The 25,817-nt window shown below is 33.2% G+C and overlaps 1 protein-coding gene across 9 annotated transcripts in view; it reads left to right on the top strand.

The window, feature by feature from the left end:
* shakB (shaking B) overlaps positions 1–25,817 on the top strand; it is a 343,238-nt gene that overhangs the window by 289,677 nt on the left and 27,744 nt on the right. Inside the window, exons 1-2 of one of the 9 annotated variants that reach the window (XM_070109384.1) lie at positions 3,573–3,722; positions 7,536–8,469. The exons of 4 other annotated variants lie outside the window; for them this stretch is intronic. In XM_070109384.1, coding sequence (XP_069965485.1) covers positions 8,110–8,469 — 360 coding nt within the window. In that variant the 5' untranslated portion in view covers positions 3,573–3,722; positions 7,536–8,109. 4 more of the 9 variants (XM_036371861.2, XM_036371862.2, XM_070109382.1 and 1 more) reach the window with 4 other exon arrangements.

The raw sequence follows: 25,817 nt of genomic DNA, 5'->3' as shown, positions 1-25,817 counted from the left end.
AAGTGGGCGTGGTCCTGCCTCTAATAGGTTTAATGTGCATATCTCCTAAACCGCTAATGCTATAATAACAAAATTCACTAGACGCAAATGTTTTTAGCACTTCTATTGACGGTGTGAAAATAGTTGAAATCGGGTGGCAACTCCGCCCACTCCCCATATAAGGGTACTGGTAAAAACTACTAAAAGCGCGATTAATCAAGCACTAAACACGCCAGAGACATTAAATTTTATCTCTGAGATGGTATAAGATGACTTTATAGGAACCGCGTTCAAAATTAGACAGTGGGCGTGGCACAGCCAACTTTTAGGTGAAAACCCATATCTTGAGATCTGCTTAACCGATTTCAACCAAATTTGGTGCGTAACGTTCTTTTCATGTTTCTATGTCATAGTGCGAAAATGAGCACTAATCGGACTACAACCACGCCTATTTTCCATATGACACCATTTTAAATACCACTTGATTCTTTCACTTTCCACTATGCAAATCAAGCAACAATGATTATATCGGCGTAAAACTTTGCGTGAATAATACGTTTAAAGTATGCCACCTTGTGACCAAAAATTGTCTAAATCGAATTAAAACTGTTCAAGCCCCTAAGTACTAAATATGTGGACCCCAGTGCCTATAGTTGACCTTCTGCCGAAAATATCAGTCAATCCACAAAGAAATATCAAACGAGTGTACCATTTGACTTTGCGAGAGTATAAAATGTTCGGTTACCTCCGAACTTAGGTCTTCCTTACTTGTTTTTAAATTGTACCACTTAAATACTTGTGTTCGTGATAGAGAAGACTCCTTAAAATACTTCATTTTCAACGATTCCGTAGCCACGATTCCATTGGAAACACCAAAAAAAAATTTTTTTTGTTAAAATTTTATTTTTCATGGTAAAAATCGCCAGACAAATTTTTCGCGTCGTCAACAAACAACTGCCAAACTTCACACTAATTGACATATAGAGATCAAACTCCACGAACATAAAAAGGATTGTACCAATTTTATCGATTCAGTTTGCGGGCGCAGTTTATATTGATCAGTCTGGGTCAATTTTAACAGTCGGTAAGCTTGACTAGTTATGTTTCAGAGATGATTTGATAGACCAGTTTAATATTTCCTGACCAGTCTGATGCTTCACTGTTGGATACGATACATTTTTATATGTGGTATAGTACTGTTATAGGAATGGTTGACTGTATAAGAGTGGACAGCTCTCCGGTTAAGCTTTTTTTGTTTTTGAATTATTATTGCGTACGCTATTGATATTCTCTGTCGAGCACCAAAGATGCAGATTTAAAACGAAGGATAAACTTACACATATTTATTTATGTTATCAACACATGCGTGAATATGTTAAAGTGTTCATAATAAGTAATAATCATAAGCGAAAATTACATAGACCTATCTCTATGTATGTAAATAGAGTTATGTATGTAGGATATTGTATAAATTGCGGTAAATAATGCCTATGTGCCATACATACTTTTCATAACAGATGAACAAGTGATGGCTATGCATTGTTATGTGCATATAAGAAAATTTACAAGCTACATTTCACAGTGAAACATATTTTGTTAATAACAATAATAATCGGCGGTTGTTTTGTTTAGCCATATTTTATTAGTAATGGGCTAAATTCCACAATTAAAAGATACTAATTTGTAAATATAATAATTAATTTCAAAGCAGCGTAGTTATCTTTGAAAAATTTGAGTGTGAATTTAGTACTTACAATTTTGTTTCTAAAATAGACGCTTACACGCTCACTTTCTCTTTCAATGTAGTTTTATAAGTATGCTTGTATATAATTCTTTCAATTACTAGTGTTCATTAAAGTAAAAACCTGCAAGAAAACTTTTTCGGGCATCTCAAAACTGAGACAATTAACTTAAAGGTGCAATTATGTTATATGTAATGAATTAATGAAATAATTTAAACATTTTGTGAAAAACTCATATTTTGAAGTTAGCGGCAAAACAAATTAATAATGGATTTGAAAGCAGATCTCCGTCTTAAGAGAGTAGTAAATATTTCATGTCTATCGTTGCGACCACAATATAATTCAAAAAGCTTACGTTTTTTAGAAAAGCTAGAACTTTTAAATTTCTTTTAAATCATCTTATTTTTACAAACCAAGCTGCTTTTAAACAATCGCATATTTCAAATTCATTATTTTTGGATGATGTGCAGCATTTAACGAAGGTGTTACGCCGATTCTGATCTTTCAACTTTTCGATATAATTTTGTATTTGTTTTGAAATAGGCCTCGATCTCGACAATTAATTTTTCATTGTCGCAATTTTTTGTCATTATATCATCGGTGTACCCATTTTTCATAAAGCTTACGCATACCCAAGTATTCATTAACGATATGTCTAAGATGTGTCATTGAAATCTCTAGACCAATTGATTATATTTTACGGTAAAGCAAAATTATTTTTGATTTTCTCAAGTTGTCTTCGGTAACAGTCTCTTTTGAACGTCCGCTAATATAGTGTGTATCTCTGGAGCAAAGCCCGGAAAACACTCATTAAAGCGCATTAAAGTGTTTTGAGATCTTTTCGATCCTCCAGCCCGGGTCATCTAAATGCTCCACCTTGCGTTAAACATTATTCAGTACAAAACTTATGGACTATGTACGCGCGCGCTCTTATATTGGGGGGTAGGAAATATTTAGTTATCCATCACTTTTTTTCGAAATATATTCCCAAATTTAAATTCCCATAATTAAAAGCAGGCTCAAAATATCTTATAGAATAGCTGTGGTTTTCAGATTTTGGGATATAAATATAGCAAGCATTGTCAACAGATGAAGTTTGTGATATGTTATAAGAAGATTAATAATTATATTAATAATATTTTAGAGGTATTCGTTATCAATACAGAACACTGTGTTCAACCTCAACTGCTTTTCAGGCCTACCCTTAGAACCACAGTTTATTTAAACACTTACAATGAAATATCAATTGAGTGCATTGTTTTTACACAGCAACAACACAACCGCATCATACTTGTACGCCGTGTACCAAAATCGTTTGCCTAGTAGTCTGTGTTTTTGCTTGACATATTGTCGGTCTTTATATAGTTTCAAACTCATTACTATGTAAGATATAAAAATATTTACTAAAGTATCAAAGTCTGAAGTTGCCTGCTGTGTTAGTTTGGTCCGAAAAAATTATGTGGACAAAAAGCTCATATAGCTGGCAAACATTGTCATTCGAATTGGAGGCGCGCATGTGACAGGAAGTAAGCACTTCAATGAGCAGCAAACCTCAGCGTATAGTGTTTACCAGTGAAGTGAATTCACCTTGTTCTTATAAATGCCGCCACTAAGGAGAAAATACCTAGATGCCGCGTACTGACATATCATACCTTTTGATATTAATTAGCGCCAATTTTCGTGCAAATACATATGGTGCATCTGCGGGCAGCAAATAAATTTAATGCGTTGATATTGGAAGTGAGAAAGCAAGAGACTCGATCCACTCATTTTCCATTCATGTTCATTTGAATTTTTCCAATATTTGCGCTCAGTTGGCGTTGAATTCAAGAGAAAAAAATTTTGAAAATCTTAGAGGCTGTGAATGTTCTTTTGCCAGTTGACGTGGCTAAGATGCCTTCGTCGGTGCAAACGAACGAATAGTGTTTATTTTGGTGTCGGAATGAATACGTGTCGGTAGTGCGATCCGGTGCAGACATATTTCGAATCTTGCTACTAATGGTGGGCTGACGTTATCATAAATCATTTAAAATTCAGAAAATTAAGCGGGTCAACGAATTTCGGGAAAACTTTAATTTTCTATCTTCAAAGCTTCTTCAAACATGGATCCACAACGTTATCGACTAGACGATGCATGAAGATCTATAATAAAAAATTCTATATTACGTCCGACTAAAATTTCGAACACGCTGTTTTACCACTGCCCAGCGTTTGTATGAATGTGTGTTTATTAGTGTTTATGTATTAAGTTGTTTCAATTTGCCCCAATATATATTTATTTGGGTGCATATAATATTGGCATCTTTTGCCCTAATCGAATCATACGTGCTCGAGCGATTAATACTTTGCTTTGAAGAACGTTAAATAATAATTCCATACAATCCTTTTATGAATGCAATGCGGAAAAAGTGTTTACTCGGGCACAACTCGCGGCAATCGGTTGTAGTTGGAAATTATCGATATGCCCCTCTTTAAAGGTTGGTGGAAGCGTAAATGTGTTCTTCAAAAGCTAAACAAAATACATACAGATTAATGCGTAAACAAGTACGATAAAAAAAAGTTCAATATGCATCGCGTTGTTGTGGATAAGTGTGGATAATCGAACGCGCCGGTTTTGTGGAACTTTTCAGTTGTATCTCGAATAAGAAATAGACCGACCACTATAACCAGTCCATCCCGAAAAAAATTTTAAAATAAGAAAAGTGTGTTGCGGACTGTTTATTTATCTTGTGCTATTTTGTACCGCGTCTACAGCGATCCACATACATATTATATATACACTCATATGAACGAGTAAAAGGCATGTCAAACAATACGCCTAAAATATTTAAAAATCAACAAAAATTGTTTACATATAGTTATCATGTGTGGACTTTTAAAATTACGCTGCAAGTATATAAAAATTTTAGAAGCGTGAAATTCACACAAGAGAATTTCGTGAAATCGCGAGAGCACATGTTACTCGAAAACTTTTGCGGTTTTTGTTGTCATTATTTCCTTCATCTTTTTTTTTTTTTGTTTTGTGGAAAGCACAATTAGTCATGAATTAACAAGAAGAAAGATTTTTCATTCACGGCGCTATGAGTATGTTCTGTTCTTGATTTTACTAAACAATTCACTTTAATTTGGTCGCGATCTCGTATTCGGATCATGAATACTTATACAAACAGATGCCCCTGTTGGTAGTTGCACACACTAATGTCTGATTTTCCAGTTGACTGAATAGACTCCTCACGTATGTATGCATGTGGACTTGTAAATAGATCATATATGTATATACATACTTCGTGTATACAATGTAGAACAAACAGCTAAGTGAATATATTTGCTAGTAAATATAATTTATTAAATAATTAAGAGTATAGGTATGTGTGCAATTGAATACTAAAAACTCACTGCAGATACAAGTATAAATACTGATGCAACTAAATACCTAGAAACTCATACTTTTGGAATGTCATACCCGAAGTGAATGAAAATCACTTAAGCTTAAAAACTAGTTAGTTTTTTTTTAATTTACTTTTCATTCGTAAAATTTCGATTAAGCCATATTCGTGAACCTTTCTGTCTGTCCGTCTCAGGTTTTGAGATATCGATCTAAAATTTTGCACACTCATTGTCATTTGCAAACCAAGAATCTGCCCATTTGTCAGAATGGCCGATATCAGACCAATACAGGATATAGCTGCCGAACAAACTGAACTATCGGAATAAAGCGCTTGTATGGAAAACTTTTACATTTAATGAGATATTTCCACGAAGTTTTGCATAGATAATTGCCTGAAACTTCGGTAATAAATCGGGTTACTATAGCATATAGACGCAAACTAATCAATCAAAGTTCTTGTAAAGAAACTTTTTCATTTGTGAAGGTATGATTATAATTCAGTGCAACCGAAGTTAACGTTTTTTCTAATTTTAAAATACTATACGGCGTTTTGTAGGATGTGTTCCACGACCTTTTTTCATATTTAAGGACTATAAGATTAAAGCAACAGTCGATGTCAAGTGTGATTAAATATTGGATTCTAAATCGGGAATTTTTTTCGCTTTTCTGTCCAAAATTTCACTGACATCTTAGCCAGAATATAATTGTGATAACGTTTTATTATATAGCAAAATATGTCGTCTGGTTCGCATTTGCCACCATGAAACAATATTGAGAAGCTAAAGCATCAATCTCAATTGTACGGGAATGGTTGGGTTCTATCAGTTTAGTTTCGTAATCAGTTCGAAATATATACTTCGCACTGCAGAGAGTATTCCTATTTAGTGTTTGACGATAGGCAATTTCTTTTCGATCTTCAAAATCGGCTTTAAAGTTGGTATATACATGAATTGTGTGTAGAGCTCTGTTTCGTTTGAGCCCTTTTCAAGATTTCCGCATTTTAACTTATTTCAGCAAGATTTTACTCCAAGTTTTAATTACAATATAAGTCGCCTTATCTTCCTAAATTGTTTTCCTGTTTGGTTTGAGCATTATCCATACACTATCGGGAGACACCTTAAAGTGGCCGCCTCACTGTGCGTGTAGTGGTCAAAATTGTGAGAGATCACTATCAAACTCAAATAAGTATAAATACATTACCTCAATTTCGTGGTGGTCTTGGCCCAATTTTCAAGTAACTTTTGCTATTATCAATTCTGCTCTAAATCGTATGGAGATTCCGCAGATGTAAAAAGTCTTTACATAATAGTTTAATGATCGTTGATTACACAAGAGTTAAAATAAACATCTTTTTATAACTAAAGGGGGACGTCGATTGCGTAATTTTCACATACACACATTTATATATGCAAATTTGAAAACAATTATTACTCCCTATTGTTTTTTTTTATTTATTATTCCAAAAAATCGAAATGATGATACCAGACGATACTACAGATTATTTAGTAAACAAACGCAAAAGCTTTATTTTGTTTGCTGACGAGTTAGTAATTAAAATAGCCACGCAGTGAATGGAAAATAATTTATTTGTTTTATTGTAAGAAAATTACTATCCCATATACCTGAGCATTCAGTTTTCCATTCTCAGTCATTTAGACGAAAGTTTAAATATAAGCAGGGACACGTACAAAACTAAAAGTTATATGGTAACCCTGTATATAAAATTGTAATGATATTAATGCATACAATCTTTTCTGGCAGCATTATTTAAAAGCCGACATGAATTTATAATACCTGATTTGTATTGGACGGCGAGGTTGGTTTCCTTCAAAACAAACAGCAAAACAAAATTTATCAGAAATTGTAAATATTTAGAATAATTTGCAATTCGAAAAATACAAGTGCTTTGCCTAGTTCATACCCCATACAAGTAAAATAATATTTTCGTATCTGCATTTGAAGTCGTAAAGCTGTGGGTTAGTGTAGAGAAAGTTTGAGTTATTTAGAAATACCGTTTTTTGATAATAAAGAGATATATAATATTTCGTGGAAAAATCTCGAGTAAAAAACTAATTGACCTTCTTTAAGAAAGTTTCAAATAAAATTTATTTGAGATGCCAAAAATCAAAACTTATGCGTGTTTTCTAATTTTTACCTAATCGAAATTGCTAATTAATCAATTAAAATAATAGGATGCAATTGAGTTTATAAAAATTTTGTTATAGTTATATTATATATATAACTTTCCGATCATTGAACGTCTTATTTATATTACACTATTATTAGCTGTATTTTGTACCACGATTCCTCGAGTTAACAAACCTAAATATAATATATTGCTCATTGACCAGGCTGTGATTCTAAAAAATAGTATATGTATGTTATGTATGTGAAATTTTAAGTGCTCCATTATCCATCTTTAGCAGTATCGCGTCGGCAAATTTAAAATGCCGTATATCATAAAATATTTTCATGCCGAAACGAACTGATATCGTGAACTACTAAAGCTGCCACATACTACTTATGTATGTACATATTTATATAGAAAACACGAAAATTTTTAATATTTAAAATGCGAAATTTTTTTAATTATACAAACAATCGCGATTCATTTACACAAATACATAAAAATTTCAAGTGCCCCAGTGTGTCTGTCTGCAATTCCGAACTAATTAAAACACAAAAATATATGACAATAACAAAATGCAGGATAGGATCTGCAAAATATAACGAAATTCTCGTGATTATCGCCTACGTCACAACCAAACTATGGGACCGCCGGGAAAAAGAAAGAATTTCTGTACATCGAGACGATAACCATAAATTGGGTTATTGCATCCGCCTCCAATCCGCAACGAAAATTACGAAAATATATATATAGAGAAAAAATCCATGTATACTCAAAATAAGTATTTGAGAATTAAGTGAAATCTACATATACAGTCACATCCACGTCAACAAATATTTATTTAATTCGCATTGAGTTGCCGTCAGCGAAAAATGTTAGATATATTTCGTGGCTTGAAAAACCTTGTAAAGGTCAGTCACATTAAAACCGATTCGCCAGTATTCCGTCTACACTACTCAATAACTGTGATGATTTTGATGTCTTTCTCATTGATTATAACTACAAGACAATACGTTGGCAATCCCATCGATTGTGTTCACACCAAAGATATTCCAGAAGACGTGCTCAATACATATTGTTGGATTCACTCGACATATACTTTGCGTGATTATTTCGGTAAAAAGCAGGGCATATCTGTACCATACCCTGGTATTGCCAATTCGGATGGTGACGTTCACACTAAGAAGTTCTACAAATACTATCAATGGGTGTGTTTTTGCCTATTTTTTCAGGTGGGTAGTAAGTTGAAATTTAAATGCAATTAAAATGTTTAAAAGTATTAATAGAAAAATTCAGGCTTCGTTAAAGCTATGTTTTAGATTCTATGTTATACATATAATAAAGCTTAATTTGTTATGAACTTATTGAAGAGTTTATTACAGGAGACGTATTTCTGAAAGTTATTAAATTGTTACTAAGATAATAGCACCTAACAAAAAACATCTCTCTATTTGAAAATATATACATATGTACACTAAGCATTTCGGAATATTTTCATTAGATTTGCCAAATGTTGGAGAGTAGAAAATCAAACAGACCATATCAGCTGTTCAAACAGGTTTCACCGTATATGCTAATTCTTGCTGACATAACCGCCAACCTATCCGCATAAGCATATCGGTTCTCTCTTTTTTATAATAGGGTATAATCAGGTTGAAAAAAACGTCGGAGAGTATTAAAAATATACATAAATGATTAGCATGACGAGCTGAGTTGATTTGCCATGTCCGTCTGTCCGTCTGTCTGTCTGTCCGTTTGTTTTTATATACGCGAACTAGTCCCCCAGCTATTGTTCTATAAGTTTGCCCACGTCCGTTTCTTTCAGAGAAACTAGTCATTTGTCATAAGCACTGATATCGGACTACAACAAGTATAGCATATAGTAACCATACCGACTGAACGATGAAAATTATGTTCTTGTGTGGAAAAGTTTTTATGTGACGAGATATCTTCACGAAATTTGGCATGAACTTTCGTCAAAGGCATCGCTACAATCTTCAAACATATTGTTGAGATCAGGCTACTATAGCATATAGCTGCCATACAAAATAACCGATCAAAATCAAGTTCTTGTATGGAATATTTGTAAATATGATGCTTTTTTTCGATAGTTTGTGAAGGGTATAATACCTTCGGTACAACCGAGGTTAACGTTTTTTCTTCTTTTGTTATATTTTCGGGCCAAATAATACTTCAGAAGCCCTTTGGATCTGAGCATGAGTTTAAGTACTCTACAAATATATACTTTTTAATTCAACTATAAATAATTGAAGTCAATAAGAAAATAGCCTTTGTTTAGTAAAACATAACTTGTAAGTATTAAGGAAAGCGATCAATCACAAGCCACCACTTTAATATCGTAAAACATTAATACATGTGCTAGTAGGACGAAAGCTTAAATCTTAGCGAAGCCAACATCTAAAACTATCGAAAAAGAGTATCCTGTATAAATAAATTTTACCCGAGTACCCAAGTTGCTACATATTTGCATACGTGAAATAGAAAATGTTACTATATGTTACATCACACCTTCGCACTTTAATTATGTATAAATTAAAATGTGGCATAGAGGAAATAAAATAATTTAACGCCAATTGGTGTCGTCATACATCGGCTACACGATTTAAAATAATTTATTGGGCTCTAATCTGTTACAATATTATAAAATTTTGATCAAATGTGTCGTTAACACCCCCCAATGAACGCTTCAAACATTTGCAACGCGAAGACTCTTGTCAATTGATTCAATGCTCGTATTTTATATCAAATATTGGTCGTAAATTTAGTAGCAAGACGTGGGTAAAGATCATAATAATGAAATAAATTTAATATTAAAGATTACATTCATCAAAGAAGATTTCAGACATTGATACTTCCAACATATGTGAAAATGTGACAAAAATCCCAGTAGGAATGTACACTACTTCAAGCTAATTTGAACCCAACTTAATTTTTGGTACTTTTAGTCCGTTATTATAATATTCGAAGATCAGGTTCAAAATATTAGGTCTTTTTGGTTGATAATAATTTACCGTACATCAGTGTTCATATTGATTGATGTATTCATTTTATATTATTCGTTACCGAATGAATTCAACCGAGACAGATTAACAGGTAAAATTTTCTGACTTTAATTTAATTTTGAATTCACATGTTAATACAGATAATATGTTTTAAAACAAATATAGAAGCCATATCATACCTCGTGATTTGTTACCCGACCATTTACTACAGGCCATACTCATACAAGCATATATAGTGGAATATAAACTTTTCATATAAACGGTCTGCCGACATTATATGCTCATAGGTTGTTAAGCTTCACTCTTACCCCCTGGTCTTCGCTGACTCTTGGGACAATCACATTCTCTACAAAGACAAAGAACTTATTCAGTAAATTAAAAGAGCGTCTACGCGTCATTACTAAGGGGAAACTCTATAATACATTTATTTATAGGCAGTGAATATACCACCGCGACGACATCTATTATAGTTCTGTGACACCAACAGAACGCCGCCGCATTTAGCAAAACTCATACAAAAACATTGATATTTTGACATAGGCGGTAAAGTAGACTAAGCGGAACTAATAAGCATTTGGGTTCATACTATACATATATGTATGTGTAGTACATCATTAAAATGCACTGGAGAAGAGCGCACTTCGTGAAAATGCTTTATTTATTTCTTTTTTCAAAAGCTAGTTGTATTTTTGTGCAATATTCAAAATTAAATGCTTTTTAATCGAAACTGAATTTATTTGGAAGAATACAGGGTTTTCACCGCTAAACATTGTACAGATTCGAAGGCTTCTTTGGGCGTATTCCCCAATAGTGGCCAGAGATGAATACACATACATAAAAAAACAACGAACCGTTCAGTAGTAATTTTGGGGCATCTACTAATATAGTTTTATATATGCGTATGTACCTATATATTATATATGCATATACATGTGAAGATATAATTGCATATTAATTATGGTACTTTTATCATATACTTGTGTGGAAAGATCCACATTTTCGAAGTGTTATAAATAAGAGGGATATGATAATATTTTTTTTGAAGATTACATACCTATTTTTATGACACAAATTGCGAATGATTTATGCCAAAAATATATCAATATTCGGAGTCATAATATTATTATTATTTTGGTAACTAGCTACCCCACCTTTTGGAACAGTATATCGTTTGAATGGAACAATACAATTGAAATTAGGTATTTCAATCGGATTATCAATGGCGATAAATTTCCACTTATCTTGGCTGGCGCTTTCAACATCAACTTCGCTGATAAAATATCAGAGCGGTTAACAACTTTTCTTTTGGAAAAATTGAATTTGAAAATGATCCACAAGTATCCACAACAAAATATGGGACCACCATTGATGCGGTATTTTCCAGATATTTAGAGGATATCAAGTCTCAAACTTATGTTTCTTATTTCAGTTACCATAAATCTATAGTTTCAATGATAAAAATTCCTGAATAACCTACATTTATTGTATGATAATAAAAATATTTTAAACAATATTAACTTCTAATTTATTCACCGGTCACCATGTTCAAAAAGTGTAACTTGAATTAATAAAATAAAAATAAAAAAATACTGCATAAAAAATAAATAAATAATTACAATTGCAAAGTTAATAAAAAAATGCTATGCAATAGCTTTACCACGGCAGTCCCCGAGTGTTACATGTATCTTTTTATTTATCCAGATAATAGATATCGAAATAACAAACAATAAGTCTATTGTCAATGATGGTATTCTTATCTGACAATTAACCGTTATTAGTCTTATAACTATATACATGTATGTACATATATTCTGAACCTATAACATTTTCCCATCTTTCTGGCAGTTTGTGGACTCCATTCCAAACAAACTATGAAAAGAATGAATCAAGCCAATTTTCAATACCCTGTGTAGCTCCCTTCAATTTGATGAGTTGTTAGCAGTAGCGTTCCCCATTAATGTTTTCACCCGATTTTAGAAGCTCATACTACAGTACGTCCTTCTAATTTAACCAAATACCCTTGGCGTCATGAATATTCTTTTTTGGCCGCCCAGGACGTTCTTCGTCTTCCAAGTTCCTCTTTTGGCACCATCGCACAGCGAGAACATGTTTACCAAAATACGATGACTTTCGAATGACTTTTGCAGGCACAAAGTTCAACAAATTTCAGTTAAAAAAAAAATTAAAATACTCCAAAAATTTTTTTAAATGCCCAAACTAATTTTTTCGACGCATTATTAGGTCTGTATCCTAACTGCTAACTATTTAGCTAGCTGGTAAAGTTTCTGCTTGAAAAGCGTTTCTTAACCCAAACAACTAGCAGAAGAGAGCAAAAGGTGAGTGCTGAGAGGTGATTGTTTGTAATTAGGATATCTCACATATTGACTGATGTTCATACATACATACATATAATATTATATATGATGTAAAGTCAACCGAAGAGAGATCCACACTCGGTAAATGAGCTATATCACCATTGCCTGACACTAAGTTTATTTTAGTTTTGTTTTGATTTTATATCTTCATTAATGCTTGGTTGATTTAGTCTAAAATAAATGTGTAATATCTGACAAAAGTTAGCGATTTTCGCGCATTGTTAAATTTGGTAACCTACGGTACCATCCCGGTAGTCAAAATTGACATTTATGGAGTTAAAATTTCGGCAACTATCAAATTTTAAGCAGTTTAAAATCTATTGAATAGGAGGTCTGTGAGGTTATCTCCCGATTTCGTGAATGAATTACAGTTCGATTACGCCCAACTGAATTAATTAGTTTTACAGGCGAAATATCTCAACTCATATCACCTTATATCTACATATTATATTTCGATTAGCTTAAGGTGTTATAAAGTAGGTGAAAGATATAGGTGATGAAAACTGTCATACTCTGCACAATATATTATTTAGAATATAAATTTTATTCATCCGTTTTAATTTTTTCAAAAATCACGATAATCGGTCATTTAGCCGGTAAGAATTGAATTGAATACTATGCAATTTTTGAAGAAATAAATTTAAGGTTTTTGAGAAATTTTAAATTAATAATGTACGTATTAGATATCGTCCGTGCTATATATAGAAGCACTATATAACTTAAATACAAATTGTCCATTTAGAATACGGCGTCTACCAATGGAGATCGACATTTGGTGGCGACCATGTTTGTTTACGGATTTGTGGCAAATTTTGTCAGTGTGTTCCGTAAGGTTTGCCATTTCATCATGTCACGGTGGAACTTGTCCAAGCTTATTAGGAAAATTCAAATCATTTTCTCAGATGAGATCTGTTTCTAGCGAAATGGCTTCGTCAACAAATTAAAATGTCGCTATTAGGATGAGTCTAATCCTCGTCTGGTTTGTGATATGGCGGCATCATCGTGCCTTATTTCTTACGAAATGAGGCAGGATATGCCGTTACCATCAATAGCGAGTGTTTTAACACCATAGTGACCAACTCTTTTTCCCAGAATTTGATGAAATCGACGTCTATGTCTAACAAGACGGTGCGCGCAAAATTTGGCGACTCGTTAACTTCAAAGAAATGTCTCAGTTAAATGGCAGCAAGATCATACGATTTATCGCCTCTAGACTATTTTATTAGGGGGTAGAGCTTAAAGTAATGTAGTATATTTCAAGTCTATATCAGGTATTTAAAATGTCTGTTAATTTATTATTTTGTAAGTAACGGTCCACTAATCCTTTGGGAAGCTAAAAAATTAATAAAAATCACCGGGTCAGTCAATAAATATATAAGGAATAGATATAGAATATTTTGCACATATCTGTGTCTGTACTTATATAGCGTATTTACTTACATTTGCAAAATATATAACTGAATGCGTTTTGCTAGAAATAGAACAGCAGCCTTAATAGTATACTTGTAATATTGCTGGCATTGTTTTTGCAAAATTAAAAACAAATATATTTTGTGTAGTGCATTGTTGTTAGGTCTAAATATTGGATTAGTTGTTGTAATGTGTCTAAAACTGACTGGTTTCAATATTTGCCTGCACACATTCGCGGTCGTGCATAATATGAAATAATTTTTGGGTTATTTGATGGCACATGTCACACGTAATAGTTCTCCCCGATATGTTTAACATAGTGCCAAGAATTAGAGTGACGACAAACTACATATAATTTATATACTTTTCTTGGTTTATTTTTATACTCTCGCAACCTGTTGCTACAGAGTATAATAGTTTTGTTCACCTAACCGTTGTTTGTATCACCTAAAACTAATCGAGTTAGATATAGGGTTATATATATATAAATGATCAGGATGAAGAGACGAGTTGATATCCGGGTGACTGTCTGTCCGTCCGTCCGTCTGTCCGTCCGTGCAAGCTCTAACTTGAGTAAAAATTGAGATATCTTTATGAAACTTGGTAGACATGTTTCTTGGACCACTGCCACGCCCACAAAACGCCAATAATCAAAAACAATAAATAAATTGCCATAACTAAGCTCCGCAATAAGATACAAGACTGTTATTTGGTGCACAGGATCACATTAGGGAGGGGCATCTGCAGTTAAAATTTTTTTTTAAAAAGTGGGTGTGGTCCCGCCTCTAATAGGTTTAACCGCTAAACCGCTAATGCTATAATAACAAAATTCACTGGAAGCAAATTTTTTTAGTAATTCTATTGACGGTGTGAAAAAAGTTGAAATCGGGTGGCAACTCCCTCCACTCCCCATATAACGGTACTGTTAAAAAATACTAAAAGCGCGATTAATCAAGCACTAAACCCGCCAGAGACATTAAATTTTATCTCTGAGATGGTATGAGATGACTTTATAGGAACCGCGTTCAAAATTATACAGTGGGCGTGGCACAGCCCACTTTTAGGTGAAAACCCATATCTCGAGATCTGCTCAAACCAATTTCAACAAAATTCCGTACATAACGTTATTTTCATATTTCTATATTATAGTGCGAAAATGGGCGAAATCGGACTACAACCACGCCTATTTCCCATATAACACCATTTTAAAATCCATCTGATTCTTTCACTTTCGACTATGCATATCAAGCAACAATGATTTTATCGGGGTAAAACTTTGCGTGAATAATACGTTTAAAGTATGCCACCTTGTGACCAAAAATTGTCTAAATCGAACCCAAACTGTTTAAGCCCCTAGGTACTGAATATGTGGACCCCAGTGCCTATAGTTGACCTTCTACCGAAAATATCAGCCAATCCACAAAGAAATCTCAAACGAGTATACCATTTGACTTTGCGAGAGGATAAAATGTTCGGTTACATCCGAACTTAGCCCTTCCTTACTTGTTTGCTATGGCATCGTTGTGTGGGAGATGTACTTGACGAATACTCGTACTTCATACATACATGTGTTTGTACATTTGTGGAATTATAAGATGTTCATCGTAAAGCAAATAGATATTGTATTTCAGGGCTGATGGTACTTTCCTTGGTGTGAACTAAGTTATAATACCCCGCACGATTCTCGTTGAAAATCAAATATATTTTTTAAAACAAATTACGAAATCTAGTTATACTCTCGCAACCTGTTGCTTCAGAGTATAATAGTTTTGTTCACCTAACGGTTGGTTGTATCACCTAAAACTAATCGAGTTAGATATAGGGTTATGTATATATAAATGATCAGGATGAAGAGACGAGTTGAAATCCTGCTGACTGTCTGTCCGTCCGTCGTATACAAATCAAGCAACAATGTTTATATCGGGGTAATACTTTGCGTGAATAATGCGTTTTAAGTATTCCACCTTGTGACCAAAAATTATCTAAATCGAACCCAAACTGTTTAAGCCCCTAGGTACTGAATATGTGGACCCCAGAGCCTATAGTTGACTTTTTATCGAAAATATCGGTCAATGTGTAAGATACATAATAAAATATAAATTCTTGAAATAGTATGTCTTTATGCCCAAAATGGGTTGAATTGGATCGATACTTCCTATAATATAAAATTTTGTCATTACCTGAAGTAATTTCTCGGGCTTTGATCCTTGCAAGTTGCGAGAGTATAAAATGTTCGGTTACACCCGAACTTAGAACTTCCTTACTTATTTTTATTTAGTTGAGTTATTTCAATTTTTATTAATATTGGAAACTGGGTTCAAACTCAGGTTTTGAGAAGTTGTAGTGTGTGCTTTAAAACTATGACAACTATAGAAATAGTAAAGCTAAGTTTCAATGTCTTTCTTTCCACATCGGATGATGCTGATAACATCAGAGAGGAGATTAGTTCCATTTACGATTTCAACTTGGCAGCAGTGTCTAAAACTGCTTATACAGGAGGCTTAGTGGAATAAAAAAAAAACTTTTGGTATGAGAGGAAAAACTCGGTTTTCTGTTATATGACACTGGATCTATATCAAAAACCTTCATGAAAACTTTTTATTAAACAATTTATAAAAATTAGAACAATACTTGTATAACTATTTCGCTACTAAAAAGTTAATAATTTCTCAAAACACCCAATAAACGCATGCACAGGGTTGTTAATAATGCATTAAAAAATTAATTCAATTAACATCCGAATATATTTTTTTTTACTTTTTAATACCGTATTTGATAATCCCGCATTTTTAATCCCACATAACACATAAGTCCCACATGACAAAGAAAAGTCTTAATCGAAAGCATATAATAAGGAATTTAAAAAAAATGTGTTTAGAATTATCATTTTTTAGAATTCATTTAAATCAACAAACATTTTATTGCAATGTTAAAATTAATTTTTATAATACTTTTTATTAGTCCTATTTGTTTTATAAATGGTTTATTTTGAATAGTTCAAAATTTATTATTTATTTTAACTTTTATATTTATTATTTTAAATTATTGTATCTTATATCTCGATATTGGGAGTAATGTGAAGAATTATAATATTCACGAACTTTTATTAACTTGCATTCCATTCAATTTTAATATAAAACAACAAGAAAAAATTACTTCAGCTGCATAGAACTTATAATATCCTTGGACAGATGTAGTATAAAAGGGTATAAAAAAAATTGTATCTTGGTTTTCATCAGTCTGTTTGTATGGGAGCTATTTGCTATATACGGTTCCAACAAATGATAGCTTTTAAGAGAAAAAAATACATTTCAGAAACTGAACCTGAAAACTGAATATGAAATCTTCATCCTAAAAATATACGAGCATATTTCCTAAATATAAAATTATATCCCATATGTGGTTTGTTTTCAAAAATGTATGGATGGATGGACCGATTTTTTAATGGATTTTATAGATCCAAATATATCCAATGTATTATTCTGCTCTTGACTGCCTTTAAGGTTTTAAGTCGGGGAAAAAATCTAAAAATATGTTTGCTTTAAAATGAACTTTAGGATCCTAAAAACCTTACCTTAGCTGTAATATCTAAGCATTTGGATCGATCAATTTCTCTGGAATTTTTAAAAGTAACTTCACAGTAACATTATCTAAACCACTTGCAGTTTGTTAGTTATTATTTCAAATATTATTTTATAAACAATTTTTTGCTAATTTTTTCGGTACAAAATTTTCTACAAATTTATGAAAGGTTTTGTAGTTTTATATTTATTTTATTTCAGTTATCACGAGTTCTTGGAATAACCATCGTAAGTCGAGACCCTTTTAAAAAGGTTTAATTTGGAAGACTGACCGTCATTTTGTGTTTGAATGTTATTAGGAACAATATTTTTCAAACAATAAAATAAAGACTTTAAAAGACTGAAATATGAAGATAATCGTTTAATTTTTCCTTATTCCCAGATATTGTTGAAATTGGTGAAAAATATGTCGATAAAATTAAACAAGTGTGACAAATAGTGATATTTTAACTAAAGGAGAAACAGTGAATTTTAATGATAAATTTAGCCTTACTTAAATTATAGGTATTGTTGCTTTCATATGCACTAAAAATTTTAAATAAGTTTACTTCATGTTCCTAATATGAGAATTCGTTAAATAATCGCAATCCCAATTCAAAAAAATTTTCTCAAAAAAGTGTAATATTCATTTATGTTTATATACAATATAATGTATAAGAAAGCACTGTACTGTATACCATATGTATAATTATGTTCGTACATAGAGCAAGAGAAATTCATCAACCGCACTCATTTGGCTCGCCTGCATGTTTAAAGTACAGATATGCATCAATGACGTTTTCGATGAAATTAAGCGTGAAATATTGCAAGTACTTTTATATGCCGATCGTTGCTTTCTGTTTGCAAATGTATATCAATTTTCCATTTGCTTGCATGGCAACGTTCTCTTTGGTGTTCAGCACTTTTATTATAATTTTTGAAAACAATTACAAATACGCCTTGCTACAATGCATACTTGGCATATTTTCAAAATCAATTGAATGCATTAAGCAGAAAACATACGCAAAATTAAGTTTTCACATAAGCATACGTATACAGAAACGGAATTTAGAATGGGCGCGGGTATTGTTAGCGGACTGTGGCGGCCATGTTGATTTGGCGGCGTCTGTCAAATATTTTACGCGTTGTAATTTAGACAATCTGGATACGTTGACATACGCGGTCACCATACTTTGACGATAAAAAACTATTTTGTAAACGCAATTAATTAAACCTCACATCCTCCATATTTCACTTTTTAGAACACAAAATGCGAATAGCACAAACATTTGGCACATATCCTAAATTTCTATCTTATATTTCAAAAGAAACATATTTGTTAAGATCCAAAAACTGAGCTTAGTTTTGTTTGATAAACCCTCAAACTTTTATATCAAACCATCATATAAGCTTATGTGTAAGTATAAGTATATTTAAATAATATTTTATGCAAAGAAAAATTTATTAAGTGTAGTATAGTCGGAGAAATTGCATACCTCTCAAATTCGAGGACTTGCTATTTTTAATGCCACCAACTTATTATTAGCAATCACAGACTTCTAATTTGTGGTATGTCGCACAATGTATAATGTATATTAGTAAAATTATATATAATAATATTTTTTTAAAATACCTTTGCAAAAACTGTATAAATATTCCAATACTCCAATTCTTAAAAATGATATATTAATTATAAAGTGTTGGTACCTACGAGTACGAGGGCTGCTATATATATTTCTGGCCTAATAATGAAAATACGAATATTTATAAACGAAAATGGTTTTATTGTTTTTCAAAATATTCTCCATCAAGATTTATACACTTTTGCATGCGCTCAAACCAATTTTCGAAGCACTTTTTCCACTCCGATTGAGACACCTCCAAAACATGGTTTTTGAATGTTTCAACAGCATCTTCTGGCGCCGAAAATCGTTGACCACGCATTATTTTCTTGATGTGTGGGAATAAAAAGAAGTCATTGGGTGCCACGTCAGGGCTGTATGGCGGATGACCCATGAATTCGAAGTTTTGGCCGGTCAAAAAGGCGCTGATTTGAGCCGATGTGTGAGAGCTCGCATTGACATGGTGCACAATGATTCGTCTTCTCTTGTTCGTTTTTCGAATTTCTCCGAAGACTTCAGGCAAACAAATGGTGGTGTACCACTCAGAATTGACCGTCCTACGTTGATCAAGCGGAACAGTCGCCACATGACCAGTTTTGCCGAAGAAACAGGCGACCATTTGCTTCGAAGTGCTTCTTTCACGAACAACTTTCGTTGGATTTGGCTCGTCTTGGAAGACCCACACGGTCGATTGCTGTTTTGTTTCGAGCTCATACGCATAGATTCATGATTCGTCACCTGTCACAATCTTATAAACGTCTTTTGAAGCAGCGCGACCGTATTTTTTCAGAATTTCTTTACACCAATCCACACGAGCCTATTTTTGAGCGATTGTCAAATTGTGCAGGATCCAACGAGAACAAACCTTTTTTACGGCCAGGTGTTCATGCAATATCGAATGTATGCTGGTGGGAGAAATGCACAGGCATGCCTCTATCTGAATGTATGTTACATGACGGTCTTGCATTATCAGTTCACGTACGGCATCGATGTTTTCTGACACAACGGCTGTTTTTGGACGACCTTCACGGAATTCGTCTTTGAGCGAGCGTCGGCCACGATTGGATTCGTTGTACCAGTTTTTCACAGTGCATTAAGATGGTGCTTCATAGCATACAAAGATTTTAGTTCATCGATGCACTCTTGTCGTGATAATTCACGCAAGTGTGCATGTGTATGCATGTCTTGCATTCGGGTATGGTGTGGTATGAGTTCAAAGTCTTGTGTTTGATACTCTTGTTTATTTGGTTAGGACAGATCTGGCTTTATCAGCGTTTCTCATATACTTGTGTATAAGTGTCGTTGATACTGGTATTAACTCTCCTCTCTCTTATAAAAAAAAATAAAATGCCCTCATTTTTATAATGTAAAGGTGGCTGTGAGTTGTTGAAGTTCGTGTAGTTTCTTTCTTTCTTGAGTAACTTGTCATAGTTTGATTAATTTGAGTAGTGTCCAAATTATCAGGATTATAATTCCAAAGGTTGTGATTGTGTAGCATAAAGTTTGGATCGGGTGATCTTCAATTGGAATTAGTAGTTTATGTAACTCCCGGGTATTCGTAAACTTAGTTTCTTCATTGGAGTTGATTACTTCATCAATTGTTATGGTGCCTTCATGTTGGATTATCTGCTTTCTTGTATCCTGTATGTTTGTGTACTTTCGTCCATTTATTTTAATGGTGTCATTAAACTGGATCAAGTTTACTCCTGAGATAGCTTCGTTATAAATTTCATATTTTCCATCTAATATTATATTACCATAATATAATATTGTGATATTTGCATTTGTTTCTTCAATAGTTTTACAATTTGCTTTTTCTTTTAGCAGTAATTTCGAAATACATTCATTATCCTTGTTTGTTTTACATATAAAATTATTTAGTGATTGTTTACATTCTTTTACTCTTGAATAATTATTTATATTACATTGAGCTATATTTTTGTCTAATATATATTTGCCATGTAGATAGCTTAACGATGTTATTTTAAATAATTTACATTTTTGCGTTATTAAAAAATATTTATAAATGATAACATATGTATCCTTAACTCTAATTACATTTATTGTGGAGTATTCCATTACATTTAAAACTGGAATATCTAATTTTTCGTTTTTTATGATGTGTTTTATATCATTTAAATTTAAAGATTTAGACAAGTAATTTCCTGTCTTTACAGAATTTATAGTTTCGAATAGGGTTTCTAATTTCTTTAAAGTTTCTGATATGACCAGGCTTGTTGAGATTGATTGAGGATCAACCTTTGAGACTAATTGTTCAAAGTGTGAGTTAATGACTCTTTGTTGATTATTAGTTTCTATTATTTCATATAAATGTGTTTTTATTTCAATAAGATCGTCATGATCTGGAGTCCCAGTTATAATTTTTATTATAGTCCCTAAAATGTTTATTGATCTTTTTTGTATTGAGTGTGAAATAGTTTGTTCAATTAAATTTGAGATTCTATTCTCGTTTATGATATCCTGTTGTGTCCTGCCAAATGATCTATATTCTATCTGTTTATATTTTTCCATTATTGTCGTTAAATTAAATAAATGGTATAAATATTCGGTATCTTCATATAGGTATGTGTCGTCAGTTTCGGTGAAGATAAACTTTTTATTTTTTAGATTGCTCACTGTGTATGCTTTTATGTTTATTATTAAATTCAATAGGAGTGTTACGAATATTATCTTTATGTAAGACATGTTGTCTTCCACCTCTCTCTACTAAAACTGTGTCCTCACGGTTTTCTATAACTATGTATTTTAAATATTTTTGTTCCGTTTTTGTACGTCGTTTTGACAGTGCGTAAATTATTTGTTTTGGTTCATAAACTTTTTGTGTTCTTTTTTTATTATGATATTCTAAAACCTTGTCTTTGTTTTTTCAATCAATTGTTTTATTTCCGGATAATTCTTCCTATTGCAAAATACTCCCACTGGTTTTTGTTTTGTCACCGAGTGTATTGTCCTATTATACTCGTATGCTGCGTTAAATATTTCCGTAACTGGATCGGTGTTATTGTGTTTAGCTAATGTTCCTGCGATTTCTAACAGTGTGTTATGTAAGCGTTCAACTGAACCGTTTGATGTCGAATGAGCTGTTGGCGTACGATTAGGTGTTATATGTAGTCGTCGGTATAGTGACATACAAGTTATCGATGTGAATATACTCTCATTGTCGGTTTGTAGGTTTCTACAATATGGGTATGTAAGTGTGAGAATTTCTTCTAATTTGTCTACGGTGTTGACTTTATCTGCTATTTCTCTCATTAATAAATATTTTGAGTACCTACACATACTAGTTATATAATATATGTTCTATTCCCTATGTGAAATATATCCATACTTATAAATTCTCCTGGTAGATTTGTTGCTGGTGTTCTCCCTATCAATTGTTTTGTTGGTCTACGTTCGTATTTTTGTTCATAACAATTTGAACAGTTTCGTGCAAAGTTTTTGATTTATTTCGCCATATCGGGCCAAAAATATTGTTGTCTAATTTCCGTCGCGTTATTTTTCTCATTTCTATGCGCTCGGTTATGTGTATTTGTTATAATTTCCAATTGCTTGGTTTTGTCTGTTATGTCCTCGACTAGATTTTGTGCTTCTTGTTCATCAATTTTAATCGCGTTATTGAAATTAGGTGTAAAAATTTCTTTTAAGGTTTTTGTTAGATAGTCAGTGTTTTGATATTCAATAATATGTCTGTGATACTTTGGAAAAGTCGTTTGTGTTTCTTTTTTATTATACTCTCGCAACCTGTTGCTACAGAGTATAATAGTTTTGTTCACCTAACGGTTGTTTGTATCACCTAAAATTAATCGAGTTAGATATAGGGTTATATATATATAAATGATCAGGATGAAGAGACGAGTTGAAATCCGGGTGACTGTCTGTCCGTCCGTCCGTCTGTCCGTCCGTCCGTCCGTGCAAGCTCTAACTTGAGTAAAAATTGAGATATCTTTATGAAACTTGGCAGACATGTTTCATGGTACCGTGAGACGGTTGGTATTGCAGATGGGCGTAATCGGACCACTGCCACGCCCACAAAACGCCATTAATCAAAAACAAATAACTTGCCATAACTACGCTCCGCAATAAGATACAAGACTGTTATTTGGTACACAGGATCAAATTAGGGAGGGGCATCTGCAGTTAAAATTTTTTTTTAAAAAGTGGGCGTGGTCCCGCCTCTAATAGGTTTAATGTGCATATCTCCTAAACCGCTAATGCCATAATAACAAAATTCACTGGAAGCAAATGTTTTTAGCACTTCTATTGACGGTGTGAAAATAGTTGAAATCGGGTGACAACTCCGCCCACTCCCCATATAACGGTACTGTTAAAAACTACTAAAAGCGCGATAAATCAAGCACTAAATACGCCAGAGACATTAAATTTTATCTCTGAGATGGTATAAGATGACTTTATAGGAACCGCGTTCAAAATGAGACAGTGGGCGTGGCACAGCCCACTTTTAGGTGAAAACCCATATCTTGAGATCTGCTTAACCGATTTCAACCAAATTCGGTGCGTAACGTTCTTTTCATGTTTCTATATCATAGTGCGAAAATGGGCGAAATCGGATTACAACCACGCCTATTTTCCATATGACACCATTTTAAATACCACTTGATTCTTTCACTTTCCACTATGCAAATCAAGCAACAATGATTATATCGGCGTAAAACTTTGCGTGAATAATGCAATTAAAGTATGCCACCTTGCGGCCAAAAATTGTCTAAATCGAACCAAAACTGTTCAAACCCCTAAGTACTAAATATGTGGACCCCAGTGCCTATAGTTGACCTTCTACCGAAAATATCAGTCAATCCACAAAGAAATCTCAAACGAGTATACCATTTGACTTTGCGAGAGTATAAAATGTTCGGTTACATCCGAACTTAGCCCTTCCTTACTTGTTTCGTTTAGTTTTCTTTAATATGATTTGATTCTTAAATGAGTTTATCGTTTGTTTTCGTTTGGTGAACTACGTGTCGAGTGCATCGATTCTATTGTTGAAGTGTTAATTTTTTGTCTTGATAATGCATCTGCTACTACGTTTTGATTTCCTGGTTTGTATACTATTCTTGCTCCAGATTCTTGTATAAAATTTTTCCATCTTTTTATACTCTCGCAACCTGTTGCTACAGAGTATAATAGTTTTGTTCACCTAACGGTTGTTTGTATCACCTAAAACTAATCGAGTTAGATATAGGGATATATATATATAAATGATCAGGATGAAGAGACGAGTTGAAATCCGGGTGACTGTCTGTCCGTCCGTCCGTCCGTCCGTCCGTCCATCTGTCCGTCCGTGCAAGCTCTAACTTGAGTAAAAATTGAGATATCTTTATGAAACTTGATAGACATGTTTCTTGGTACCGTGAGAGACGGTTGGTATTGCAGATGGGTGTAATCGGACCACTGCCACGCCCACAAAACGCCATTAATCAAAAACAAATAACTTGCCATAACTAAGCTCCGCAATAGGATACAAGACTGTTATTTGGTACACAGGATCCCATTAGGGAGAGGCATCTGCAGTTAAAACTTTTTTTTAAAAAGTAGGCGTGGTCCCTCCTCCAATAGGTTTAATGTGCATATCTCCTAAACCGCTAATGCTATAATAACAAAATTCACTGGAAGCAAAATTTTTAGTAATTCTATTGACGGTGTGAAAATAGTTGAAATCGGGTGGCAACTCCGCCCACTCCCCATATAACGGTACTGTTAAAAACTACTAAAAGCGCGATAAATCAAGCACTAAACACGCCAGAGACATTAAATTTTATCTCTGAGATGGTATAAGATGACTTTATAGGAACCGCGTTCAAAATTAGACAGTGGGCGTGGCACAGCCCACTTTTAGGTGAAAACCCATATCTTGAGATCTGCTTAACCGATTTTAACCAAATTCAGTGCATAACGTTCTTTTCATGTTTCTATGTCATAGTGCGAAAATGGGCGAAATCGGACTACAACCACGCTTACTTCCCATCTAACACCATTTTCAATTCCATCTGATTCTTTCACTTTCCACTATGCAAATCAGGTAACAATGATTATATCGGGGTAAAACTTTGCGTGAATAATGCAATTAAAGTATGCCACCTTGCCGCCAAAAATTGTCTAAATCGAACCAAAACTTTTCAAACCCCTAAGTACTAAATATGTGGACCTCAGTGCCTATAGTTGACCTTCTACCGAAAATATCAGTCAATCCACAAAGAAATCTCAAACGAGTATACCATTTGACTTTGCGAGAGTATAAAATGTTCGGTTACATCCGAACTTTGCCCTTCCTTACTTGTTTTAGTTTTATATTTGAATTTTTGTCCGAAATAGAAAATATTAATGCCTGGTGATCAGTGTGTATAGTTAAATCTGCTATACCGTAAATATAATTCCTAAGTTTTCCTATAGCCCATACTATTGCTAATAATTCTTTTTCTGTTGCACAATAATTTTCTTCTGTTTTTGTGAATGTTCTTGATATAAAAAATATAGGTTTCTTTTCTTGTGATAAAACTCCTCCTATGGCGAAATTACTCGCATCTGTAGTTAAGTCAAAAGGTTTTGAGAAA

Source organism: Bactrocera oleae, chromosome 5 (assembly GCF_042242935.1).
Source record: "Bactrocera oleae isolate idBacOlea1 chromosome 5, idBacOlea1, whole genome shotgun sequence".
NCBI lineage: Eukaryota > Metazoa > Arthropoda > Insecta > Diptera > Tephritidae > Bactrocera > Bactrocera oleae.
The sequence above is the reverse complement of the archived record's forward strand: the minus strand, read 5'-3'. Positions and strand labels throughout refer to the sequence as shown.